This window comes from Lissotriton helveticus, chromosome 9, assembly GCF_964261635.1.
Source record: "Lissotriton helveticus chromosome 9, aLisHel1.1, whole genome shotgun sequence".
Taxonomy (NCBI): domain Eukaryota; kingdom Metazoa; phylum Chordata; class Amphibia; order Caudata; family Salamandridae; genus Lissotriton; species Lissotriton helveticus.
Genome location: NC_136070.1, coordinates 1,229,186,256 through 1,229,199,774, shown reverse-complemented (window position 1 = coordinate 1,229,199,774; position 13,519 = coordinate 1,229,186,256). Strand labels below are relative to the sequence as shown.

Sequence of the window (13,519 nt, the reverse complement as noted above, 5' to 3'; positions counted from 1 at the left end):
CAAGAATGTCGAAACGTATCGACATTTTGAAATAAATATAAAAATTGCACCTACAAAGTGAGTGTGGCTAATTTTACGCGCCCATTGAGGGGCACTGCCGAAGGAGTTGTTGCCGAAGAAACGAGGTTTAAAAAGTTGAGAAATGTCATCCTTTGTTACTGAAAAGAGGGGGGTCGGTCTCCGAAATAGGGAGTTAGTAAGTATGCGATGTCCATGTCCCCTCTCGCTTGTTGCATTTCTTCCTCGGTCCGTCCTGTCCTTGTATTTGCAGTGGAACAATGTCCCATTCCCCGAGAGCTGGCCAGACTCCAGCAGCTGGCAGGACTCAGCAGCACAAAGGGCAGGAGCAGCCTCCAGCAGGGGGCTGAGGGGCTGGGGCACCACACATCCATGCGGGGGGTGCTGGCATGCGCGCCATCCCTTTCTCTCCTGGACCCCTGCGAGGACTGTCCCCAGCCATGCCTATTCCCCCCTCAGAGCCCCTGATGCCTCTGTGACGGGAGGTCGGAAGCCCCTTATGTTGGTATTTCCCAGCACGCCCCTCCCGCCCCCTGGCAGACTTGGTACAGCCCTTTGTGGGCTGCTGTTACCCAGGAGCTCGCGCTCAGTGGTGCTTCAGCCCGTGCAGCCGCCGCTGCTGCTGGAAGTGACCAAGGCGCAGAGAGGGGAGCCCAGCCTGGCAGGGACCCAGGGGGGATGAGCACCCTCTGCCTGCCCGCCGCCAGGACCCGGGCTCCCTAGATGGGCACGAGCCGCATGGAGAAGATGAGGAGGAACAAGGTGATGGTGCTGGCCACATGTCTGGGCTCCTTCATTCTGGTCATCTTCTACTTCCAGAGCCATCTGAACCCAGGTAAGTTGCTGCCACGCACTGTTCGCCCGGGGCATTCCAGTCAATGGTACCGCAGGGCACTGGCTCCTGGCATGGGCAAGGGAGAGCCTTACCGCCTGTACCTCTCCACGCCTTGGCACGGGTAAAGGGCAGCACATACTCCACCACCCCTACTTGGCACGGGTAAAGGGCTCGAGCACTGTGTGCACGTAGGCACTGGGGAGGAACAGCGGAACTTATCTTCATGCCTGGCACGTGCAAGGGGTAGCAGCAGTTCTGGGCACCCCTGCCACGTGTGAAGGGCAGCGGCACTTCTGAGCGTGCCTTGCATGGGTAAGAGACAACACGCACTCTGGGTATCCCAGCGGGCAGGAGTAAGTGAGGGCAGTGCTTTAAATGGGCAGCTACTGTCCGGTACTGAGTGCCTGCACTTCTTTCATTCGAATGGAAGAGTACCAGCACTTCTCAGCACATGTACAGCACATTTAAAGGGAGAGTACCAGCACTTCTCAGCACTTGTAAAGCACATTTAATGGGAGAGTACCAGCACTTCTTAGCACATGTACACCACATTTAAAGGGAGAGTACCAGCACTTCTCAGCACTTGTGCAGCACATTTAATGGGAGGGTATCGGCACTTCTCAGCACTTGTGTAGCACATTTAATGGGAGAGTACCGGCACTTCTCAACAGTTGTGCAGCACATTTAATGGGAGAGTACCAGCACTTCTCAGCACATGTGCAGCACATTTAATGGGAGAGTACCAGCACTTCTCAACACTTGTGCAGCACATTTAATGGGAGAGTACCGGCACTTCTCAACACATGTGGAGCACATTTAATGGGAGAGTACCAGCACTTCTCAGCACCTGTGAAGCACATTTAATGGGAGAGTACCGGCACTTCTCAGCACATGTGCAGCACATTTAATGGGAGAGTACCGGCATTTCTCAGCACTTGTGCAGCACATTTAATGGGAGAGTACCAGCACTTCTCAGCACATGTGCAACACATTTAATGGGAGAGTAACGGCACTTCTCAACAGTTGTGCACCACATTTAATGGGAGAGTACTGGCACTTCTCAGGAGCAAACATTTAATCTGAAGAGTGTGAGTACCCGCACTTCTACATTTCCATTTAAAGCACTGAGCAAGGGGCACCAACATATATGGACGACCCTAGAAGGCCTAAGGCAGCGGGTTTCTGGGTTCTCCTGGTGAGTGGGGTCAGCTGTACGTCCGGTCACCGCGGCACGGGCGTGGGAACAAACGACTCCCATATATTTGTAGAAGGTTGGACGAACAGTGGCAGGCAAGCGTATCACTGGTATGTACATCAGCACCCCTGGCATTGGTAATGTAAGGCAGCACCCATGGGTACCCTGGCACGGGCTTAGGGGTGTCTTCGCAGCACGTCTGCACAGTGTGATGAGTAGCAGCACCTCTGTGGACACCCCCTGGCATGGACAAGGGCAGAAGAACATTGTGCTGCATAGTAGCATTTGTATAGCGCCTACCTATGTGGGGTGCTCAAGCACTTATCCGCACTAATTGGAGTGGTGGTGTTTTTGTTTTGAGCCTATGTGGGAAGTGTTTTCATGTTGTGCATCTGGATAACCCTGGCATTGGTAAAGTGTAGCCGCTTCTTAGGGCACGACTGGCATAAGGAAGGGTGGCATTACCTCCATGGGCACCCCTGGGATGAGCAGGGGTACAGCACATCTGAACAGCCCTGGCATGGTGGTGCTTCTTTGGACATTGCTGGTAGAAGGAGCGCCACCTCCGTGGGCTCCCCTGGGATGAGCAAGGGTAGGTTACATCTGACCAGCCCTGGCATGATGGTGTTTCTTTGGATATGACTGGTAGAGTGACGGGCACTTCTGTTGGCACCCCTGGGTGAGCTAGGACAGTGGCGCCTCTGGAACCCTGGTACTGGTAAGAGGCAGAGACATCTCTGCATGGGTAAGGGGAAGTAGCTCCTGAATGGGCAAGGGGCATCAGACTTCCTGCCTCCCCAGGAGTGGGTAAGGAGCAGGGGCACCCCTGGCACCATAGGGGTGTGAAAGAAGGGAGGGCAGCCCTGGCCCCCTTAAGGAAGCGCCCTGGTGGGCACTGCTAGTAACTGAGTCTTTTGCGGGGCTCCATTGACAACCCAGCACAAACTGCTCGATTTTGACAGTGGAAATGTTGAGATACTCTGAAAATAATACGTTTCTGCATACAGAATGTACAGCATTGGGTTAAAGAAGTGCCAAGCTTAATGCCCTAGTGCGGGTGGCAAACCCCCCACGCCCCAGACTACACTGGTCTTTCCCACCACCCCCTTGGCTTTTAAGTTTAATTTAACCCAAAAATACTGCACACTTTTCTCTGGATTTCATTTTTTTTGTGGTCAAACATAAAGGAATTTGGACTGGTAGAAAAACTGTAACTGTGGTTCTCGGAAGATTTAAAGTGCCCTAAAGGAACACATATTCAGGGAATCCTCTCCCCGTCCTTGTGGGGTGGGTGGGAAGTGCTACAGACCCTGCTAGTCAGTGAAATGTCTCCATTGGCCCACCCCCAGGACAGGAGATTCCAGCGAAGGGGCGGCGATAAATGCGTTTACATTGTTGACTTGCGCTGCTGTATAAATCACACGGCTGCCCCCTCCCCGGGGCGTTTGTTTCTGTTTGACTAAGTCCAGAGGTTAATGTCTCGGAGACTGCGTGCCCGGTTTCTGATCACTAAACTGTGCCCGCCCGAGCAGCGACTCTCTATGCTTTTGTTTGAATGATTTAAAAAAGTTACTTTCAGAAAAAAAATACGTTTCAGGTGGCAAAAGGAATGGCGTTGGTGCAGATGTCTTGTGCCCTGGAAGAGTCGACCGATGTGCTCTTATAAAGGGCACCCATAGCCATTAAACTATTTAGCTCAGAACCAAAGTTTTTAAACTTTATGTTTCCTTGCGTCACATGGTGTGATCTTAGGCAAATCACGTCACGTCACTCCGCTTCTTTACATTTCTAGCTCCGAGTTGACAACGCAGCTGTCGGCTAGACGTAGTGTTATACATTCTTTAGATTATATATAGAGAGTGGACTTTAGCTCCGGTCAGTTGAGTATTTCTCTCGCACTTCATGCTATTGGAAGTTTCATATTTCTTTCCCCTTTCTATGGAGTGCTTGCATTACAGTGCATGATAGATGAATAGCTGTTTTATATCTCAAAAGTATGGCACATACAATTCTTTATTTCAAAGATGCCTTGTATCCAGAAACCAACCTTCTTTTGTTTTTTCTCTGCAGCAGGATTCTTTTAACAATATTTTAGTCTGTACTGAAAATGCAAGCCAGTTCTCTAGGCTTTTCCAATGTTTGTTAGTTTTTGTTGTGCACGAAGGAGCCACTTCAGGCCAAAGCACTGTGCAAGATCTTGTAAGTGTCACTGGGGTCATCTAGTGAAAAGAAAAATAGTTCACTTTACACAGTTCTACATCACCAATAACAAGGATCCCCCGAGGTTTCATTGTTTGATTCTAGGGTGTAGGCGTAGACCTATTGTGACTTAATTTTCAAGATGAGTCCTTTAAGATTTACTATTAAAATATCATTTAGACCTTTCTTGTTCCCGTGTGAAAAGATTTCCTTAGACTTGCATCGCCAAGTGGATTTAAAATTTTTCACATCAGTGGATTCTTTACACAACGGCAGTAAGTATGTAAAGGGGAAACAACCTTAACAACGCAACTTTTACAACGCACTACCATTACAACGAAACTTTTACAACACAACATTCATTACATAGCATGCCATTACAATGCAACCATTACAACGCATGACACTACAACGCATACCATTACAACGCATGTCATTACAACGCATGCCATTACAACGCATACCATTACCATCCAACACTTACCCTACTGTTGCACCCCCTGGAGGTAGAATAGTAATTTTTACCCCTACACTATCCAACATTTACCCTACGGTTGCACCCCCTGGAGTTAGAATAGTAATTTTTACCCCTACACTCTCCAATAGTTACCATACATGCAATGTAATGTTATGCATTGTAATGGTATGTGTTGTAAAGGTAGTATGCGTTGTAATGGAATGCGTTGCAAAGGTAGTTTTTAAAAATTCGCTGTAATGGCATGCGTTGTAATGGAATGCGTTGTAATGGATGTTGCGTTGTAAAAAATGCGTTGCAAAGGTGTGCATTGTAAAAGTATGCGTTGTAACGTCATACAACCATGTAAAGTAGTACTCCTGTTGCACTCTTTTACGTATTCTTACATACCTTTGTGAACTGTCCCCAAACCATCTAACATTGCAGAATTCCTGAAATGTTGATATACATTAACTGCAAACAGCAAGCATTGGAAAAGTCAATAGGTATCACCTATGCAAGCTACTGTCTTTGTTCATGTTTTTAGCTATGTTTCAAAGTATGGAGCTGTTGTGCAGCATGGATGAAAATGTGAAAAAAACTCTATGAAGTGGCCGGCGCTGGTCGTGTCATACTGCATTTTCTTAATTGCTGGTGGGATGGTGAGGCAGGAGGCATGTCGGAGGGTTGGAAGAGGTGCAACACAAAGCTTGTTGATATATCCCGCTAGTTATAAAAAGACAAGTGCTAAGATGTGGCCAGTGCAGGCTGCATCCTTGAACTTTAAAAAAACAAAATTCAGCCTTGCTTCTCAGCAGCCGCGATGAGACTTATTGGCTTTGTCAATGCTTGTTTTTTTCTGGTAGGTCGGGCGGCTGGGAGGGTGTAAGCAACAATACAGGAGGGGGTAGGACCGGGAAGCAGCAACTCAGGATGAGGTGCGAGGGTAGGAGGGGGAAGCAACAATGCAGGGTGGGGCAGGTGGGTGGGAGGGACGAGCAATCACATGGGATGGGGTGAGAGTGTGGGAGGGGCAAGCAATAACACAGGATGGGGCGTGAGGGGACAAGCAACACAGGATGGGACAGGGGTGTTTTAGGGTGCAGGCAACATTGCTGGACTGAGCAAGAGGGAGCAAGCAGCAATGCAGGAGGGGGTAGAAGGGTGCAAGCAACAGGACATAGCAGGATGGAAGGGGGCAAGCAAGAAGACGGAGAGGGGTGGAAGGGTGGGAGGGGCCAAACAACAACACAGAGAGGGACGGGAGGGGACAAGCAGCAACACAGAGCTGGGTGAGGGGGGCAAGCAACAACAGGAAGAGGGACAGGAACGTGCGGGGGGCAAGAAATAACAGAGCATAGGAGCAGCAAAGCAACAGCACACAGAACAGTAAGCGGGGGAAGCAACAACAAAGAGAGTTAAAGCAACAACATGGACAGGGACAGGTGGATGTAGGCGCACGCAACACCAGAGAGAGAAGGGGGTAGAAGCACATGAGGGAGACAGCCTGCAAATGCATGCACTCTGATGGAGTGTTTAACCTAAAAGAAAAAAGTTGTTCTGAAAGCTCAAGCAGTGGAAGAACACAAGTACTTGGGCCGTGTTCCAGGGGAGGGACAAACACATGAACAGGAAGTGAAGTCAGCATGCTCTGATCAAAGAGCAGCAAGATAATTGAGAGTGACAATAAGGCCAACCATTGGTGAGCAGTGGGCAGACTCTTATCCCACTATAAGATAACAAAATGTCTCGCAAGTGACAGCGCATGGGTTGTCTCATGCGAGACCTAAAACTGACACTGTGCTTTTACAAATAGAGAATTGGACATTTTGGGCTGATTCACAAAGGAATACCAGAGCATATAAAAGATTGCTCCTGTAGCAATAAGATTGCTCCTGTAGCAATAAGATTGCTCCTGTAGCAATACTTCCATACACATAAATGTTTTCATGAACAGCACTAAGGTCTGGCCAAACTGCACGTTTCTAAGGAATGTACAATGCCCTTTTACACTCTCCTCTACAGTGCTTTGAGGCTACTAAATGTGGCATGCTGGGCAACACATAAACGCTAAATAAACAATTTACAGTTGCCAAGAAATAGTCCATTCGATTTACAGAGCGATAAAGGTGAATGGAGTTTGACATTGGAGTCACCGATAATAATACCTTGTCTTTTATCTGCTGCTTCATACCACACATCTGTGGAAGGCAGACCTGAGCCGGTGATGCTTGCGGACAGCCTTCACTCACTGAGCCATCAGACAGCCTTCACTCACTGAGCCATCAGACAGCCTTCACTCACTGAGCCATTGGGGAGCCTTCACTCACTGAGCCATCAGACAGCCTTCACTCACTGAGCCATCAGAGAGCCTTCACTCACTGAGCCATTGGGGAGCCTTCACTCACTGAGCCATCAGAGAGCCTTCACTCACTGAGCCATCAGAGAGCCTACACTCATTGAGCCATCAGAGAGACTTCACTCACTGAGCCATCGGAGAGCCTTTCTTCACTCACTGAGCCATCAGAGAGCCTTCCTTCACTCAATGAGCCATCGGAGAGCCTTCACTCACTGAGCCATCGGAGAGCCTTCACTCACTGAGCCATCAGAGAGCCTTCGCTCACTGAACCATCGGAGAGCCTTCACTCACTGAGCCATCGGAGAGCCTTCACTCACTGAGCCATCGGAGAGCCTTCACTCACTGAGCCATTAGAGAGCCTTCACTCACTGAGCCATCAGAGAGCCTTAACTCACTGAGCCATTGGAGAGCCTTCACTCTCTGAGCCATCAGAGAGCCTTCACTCACTGAGCGATTTGAGAGCCTTCACTCTTTGAGCCATTAGAGAGCCTTCACTCACTGAGCCATCATAGAGCCTTCACTCACTGAGCCATCAGAGAGCCTTCACTCTCTGAGCCATTAGAGAGCCTTCACTCTCTGAGTCATTAGAGAGTCTTCACTCACTGAGCCATTAGAGAGCCTTCACTCACTGAGCCATCGGAGAGCCTTCACTCACTGAGCCATTGGAGAGCCTTCACTCTCTGAGCCATTAAAGAGCCTTCACTCACTGAGCCATCATAGAGCCTTCACTCACTGAGCCATCGGAGAGCCTTCACTCACTGAGCCAATGGAGAGCCTTCACTCACTGAGCCATTAGAGAGCCTTCACTCACTGAGCCATTGGAGAGCCTTCACTCACCGAGACATCAGAGAGTCTTCACTCACTGAGCAATCGGAGAGCCTTCACTCTCTGAGCCATTAGAGAGCCTTCACTCACTGAGCCATCAGAGAGCCTTCACTCACTGAGCCATCGGAGAGCCTTCACTCACTGAGCCATCAGAGAGACTTCACTCACTGAGCCGTTTGGAGAGCCTTCGCTCACTGAGCCATCGGAGAGCCTTCGCACACTGACTGAGCCATCAGGGAGCCTTCACTCACTGAGCCACCGGAGAGCCCTCACTCACAGAGCCACCAGAGAGCCTTCACTCAATGAGCCATTAGAGAGCCTCCGCTCACCGAGCCATCAGAGAGCCTTCACTCACTGAGCCTTCGGAGAGCCTTCACTCTCTGAGCCATTGGAGAGCCTTCACTCACTGAGCCATCGGAGAGCCTTCACTCACTGACCCATCGGAGAGCCGTCACTCACTGAGCCATCGGAGAGCCTTTGCTCACTGGGCCATCGGAGAGCCTTTACTCACTGAGCCATCGGAGAGCCTTTGCTCACTGAGCCATCGGAGAGCCTTTGCTCACTGAGCCATCGGAGAGCCTTTGCTCACTTAGCCATCGGAGAGCCTTCACTCACTGAGCCATTTTATCGGATCGCCCGAGTATACAGATCCAGATTTACGAAGAAAATGTTCTGACACTGGATTCATTTACGTGCAACACAAAAAGATGATTGATGGAATGTTGAACATTGTCAAACATTCACCCCCAGTCACAGATTTGGGCTTAATCAATCATTATTTTGCCCGCCACACCAATCCAGTTTGGGCCCAGCCATATGCAAATCAGCTTGACCCTGCTCACCATGGAAACAGTCCATCCCGAACTGCCAGGATTGACTTACACCTGTAAACAGGAGTAACTTATGTCTGGCTCAGTAAGACTGTGTTTGAGAAATCTCATACACGTGTGATCTGCATCCACTCAGGACTTAGCCACAGCTTGAAGGTTCAGATGCAGGTGGAGCAGAAACTGGGAATGAGTGAGTACCCATCACCCGGGATCTCACAGAGGCGAGCAGGAAGAAGGGCAGACTGGAGAAAACACTTTTTGTAAATGTGAAAAGATTGCATTTTTACACTTCATTTAAAAATCTGGACATTTCTTAATCTTAAACAGGCATTTTTCATACATTTCTACAAAATAAGCAACATACATCCACATGCATCAAACTAAAAACCGGTCGCAAACGGGCAGATTCTCAGAATCTGCCCCTTTGCGACCGGTATTTTTGCATTTGGGATGCATCATCCCAAATGCAAAAATCGCAATTTAAGGAATCTCTAAATTGAGATTCCTTAAATTGCGATTGCAATTAAGTAATCCCAAATTGAGATTCCTTAAATGCAATGCATCAAAGTAAAAAAATTAGCGATTTGCTAATAGGAGTAGCAAATTACCATGAAGTTTTACTTCATGGTAATTTGCAAAAACTTTGAAAAATTCACTTTTGTGCATTTTTCAAAGTTTCATGTTGCCCACACCTTGGAACATATGTGCATGGGTCAATTTCAGGGGTGCAACAGGGTGTTCTTTTGACACCCTAGCCCCCTTGAAATTGCATTCTCAATTTGCGATTCTCTAATTGAGATTCGCAAATTGAGAATGTCTTCCCATTTATTCCTATGGGCCTCTAGGCCCATGGGAATGAATGGGAAGGTATTCCTTAATTGCGAGTCGCAATTAAGGAATGTTTAGAAATCGCAACTTTTTTAGCGATTTCTACATGCATAGGGTTTTGCGATTTCTTAATTGCGATTCCTTAAAAATCGCAATTAAGGAATTGCAAAAGCCAAAAATGATGCATGTGCCTGTTAATGCTATGAAAAAATTCATAGGCGCTTTATTTTATAGTACAATCCTCACACGTAGAATTGTGTCTTAAGGCAGTCGGATGTTGCACGAGTTTGAAGAGGGAACGTTAGTGAATAACCCAGCAGTCATAACTTTAGAAGAGACGTGGTGTAACTTAAGCGAGTTGTAAGTTATGCATGTTTTCAAAAAATCACCCTTGGGTGTTGAACAATAATGCTAGCTCCAAGCTACATCAGCGTGGTGAGGGGTCTCCTTGAGACCCCACAGACCCTCTGCTGGAATCAGAAATACCCCACGCGGCCTTTACAGTGACATCAAATGAACGCGCTCTGCCCTCTCCCCCCCCCCCCCCCCCCCCCCCCCGCGTCTGCTCTCTGCTCGGACTTGCAGCAGCGCTCCAGCGGAATGCCTCGCATTCCTTCTGACACTCACTCGCCCGGGACCTTCAGCAGTTTATTTTCACCTCAGCAGCATCTTACTGGTAGTGGACGTGGCCTCTTTTGTGGTTTGAAGATTTATGACTGCTTGTCTATAGGCCTTTTGTATGAAGAACCGAAATCTATCATCACAGCAGCAACATGAGCGTGACCAGGGTTCGAGGCGGGGTACCACGCGGGTGAACGTCGTCCCCCCACTTATTTTACCGGGAGCTCGATAACTGGACCAAATGGAGCCACACATTCACTCTTTGGCCTCTCTGGGGCGAGATCGGAGCCCATTCAGAACGCTGCTCACGCGCTGGCTTCTCTGATGCAATCGCATCTAAGGGGTGAGCGAGGGGAGGCAATGAGTCTGATGGTGCAAGCCACCTTTCGTGACGTCACTTCCTGTCGTGACGTCAGCGTCCCCCCACTTCTTTTTTTAGGACTTGTGCCCTGAGCAGTGCCACTAGCAGCATCCGTAGCAGGCACTAGAACCGGAGTTAAGCACAGGTTGCACACTGTTGCAAAAATGTATGTTCAATTTGGGGACACTAAGGGCCAGATGTAGGTCGGCAAATACCGGTTGGTAACGGCCGATTTTTGCCGTTACCAACCGGTATTTGCAAATGGAGATGTAGGGGCCTTCAAATATACAGAATCTGTAAATTTACAGATTCGGTAAATTTACAGATTCTGTAAAATACCGAATCGGTAAATATACCAAATCGGTAAATCCAGATGTAGGTGGCACTGAAAACAGTGCCACAGGCCATTACCGATTCGTTATTTACCATGTAATTCTATTGCATGGTAAATAACGAATACCTGTGTACATGCACATCTGTGCATGTACACCTGTGCCATGTGGCACACATACTTGCCCTGAGGGCATGTATGTGTGTCACATGGCACACAAGCCAAAATCAGGGGTGCAACAGGGTGTCAAAGCGACACCCTGTCACCCTTGCAAAATCGGTAATTTTACCGAATCGGTATTTACCGATTCGGTAATTGCCATTGATTCCTATGGGTCTGTAGGCCCATAGGAATCAATGGCAATTACCGATTCGGTAAATACCGATTCGGTAATTACCGAATCATACAGATTTGGTAAAAATTACAGAATTTTTACCTACATCTGATTTACCGAATCGGTAAAATTCGGTATTCTAGAGTCGGTAAAACAGATTTACCTACATCTGGGCCTAAGTGGCATCTGCCATGAAAAATGGACGCGAGGGCTCGCCCTTAACCTCCCACCCGCACTGACATCACTTCACCCCACACTTCTGGCTCTCTGTCCACAGATGAGCGCGTTTCAAACTCCACATGCATACATATAAAGCCTTATACAACATTGGCCCATGAAAGTCAACAACCGCATGCACTTCCACAAACCCACCAGACACGTCTGCTCAGCCGCACTCCTACTCACAGACAACCCCTGCATACGCTGAACCAGATCCGGGGGTCTTACCTTCTCCTACCCCTCTCCTAAAGCCTAGAGCACCGTGGCCCAGCACATCAAAGGCTCCTCACTTCTTGAGGTCCACAAGAAGCTGAATACCTGGCTCTTCTCACTACGGCAACGCCCTCAACGCGGAAACCACGGCCAACCTCCAGAAACGACTCTAACACATACAAAACGCCTCCGCATGCCTCATCCTCGGAATCCCTCGCCACGGCCACATCACCGCCCACCTGAGAGACCTGCACTGGCTCCCGGTCAACAAGAGGATCACCTTCAAGCTCCTCACCCACGCACACAAAGCTCTCCACAACACTGGACCAGCCTACCTCAACGAACGACTCACCATCTATACCCGAACTGACAGCTTCGCTCCACTGCCCTCGCCACCGTCCCGCGCATCCGCCGAACCACCACCGGCGGCAGGTCATTTTCATACCCCGCCGCCAAGACATTCAAAACCCTCCCCATCCGCCTCGACAGACCCAGGACCTGCTGGCCTTCAGGAGACTCCTCAAGACCTGGCTGTTCGATTAGTAGCTGCTCCATCCCCCACCCTATCTAGCTCCTTGAGACCCTCACGGGTGAGTAGCGTGCTTTATAAATGTTTGATTGATTGATTCTCATAGTCCCTACCGGTGCTTGGCATAGACAGCCCCTGCCTCAGCACCAGGACATCCTCCCTACACATCAGAGCATCCTCCTCAGTTCTTGAATTCCACAGGAAGCTGAGGACCTGTCTCCTCACCTAACCCCGGCCCTGGCTAGGCCCATGCAGCTCCTGCTTCAGCACAGGATAACCCCCGGGTGAGCCGTGCGCTCTACAAATACACATAACAATATAGGGCGTACCACACCACACACTTGGTGGAGAAGTGTGGCTCAATGATTAGAGCAGGCAGACCTTGATGCAGAGCTCTGGCCAGGGACCAGGGTTCGATTCCCGCCTCAGCGGGTCTCCGGCTCATTAATTCCAATGACTGGATATTCTCGCCTCAGTGCCTGTTCTGATCATGGGTCCCACGCTGCAACTCTGGGCAATAGCTTGCTTAGTCTCCACAATGGCTCCAAAAGCGCTGGGATGCCTGGCTGCACCTGGGGGGTGCCCAGGAGTGGACATTTCCCAGGAAAGCCAGGAAGGGTTCCTAAGCGGTATACGGACAGCGCCGGGACACCTCCGGTGGAGGTAGCTGTGCGCTTTACAAATTCCGACATTTACATTTACATTTACACCATCAATACTACAAGGAGAAAATGTCTCCCACAAGACATTTTCTGCTCCCGCCAGATTAGTTCTCCTAAAATCAGTGTCCAGTGGGAAATAATTTGCAAAAGTGTGCTTCTCTGAATGGTTGAACATTTTGCAAAACGCTAAATTCCCACATTTCGTGAATTTCTTAATCGCATTAAAATGTTTTGTATGGGCCTACACAGAAACACATAGGGAAACGGCAAGCTGAGATACTAGTTTTAACACACTTAACAGACAGTAGAGGAATTGTACTTAAGTGTAAATCATATATTCAAATTACTTTTTTTTTTACATTTCAGGTCATATGACATGCACAGGCTAGGCATCAACCAATATTTATTCCTACACACTGCTTGTCCGCTGTAAGTGCTAACAGCCTGATTCATGAAACGAAAATCGGCTCGCAAAGGGCCAGATTCTGAGAATCTGGCCCTTTGCAAGCGCAATTATTGCATTTGGGATTCATCATCCCAAATGCAATAATCGCTATTACAGAATTCGCTATTGTGCGAGGAATTGCATCTAAGGAATCTCTATTAGAGATTCCTTAAATGCAATTCATCAACCAATTTTAAATTGCTAATTCGCAATTTCGGGCTGCTATTTACCGAGAGGTCAGACCTCTCGGTAAATAGCAAA

At 48.7% G+C, this 13,519-nt stretch overlaps 1 protein-coding gene across 1 annotated transcript in view; it reads left to right on the top strand.

Annotated features, from left to right (window-relative positions):
* Positions 1 to 330: 330 nt before the first annotated feature.
* Positions 331 to 13,519, top strand: part of CHST13 (carbohydrate sulfotransferase 13) — a 212,699-nt gene continuing 199,510 nt past the window's right edge. Inside the window, exon 1 of the mRNA XM_078661726.1 lies at positions 331 to 853. Coding sequence (XP_078517852.1) covers positions 742 to 853 — 112 coding nt within the window. The 5' untranslated portion in view covers positions 331 to 741. The remainder of the gene's footprint in view (positions 854 to 13,519) is intronic.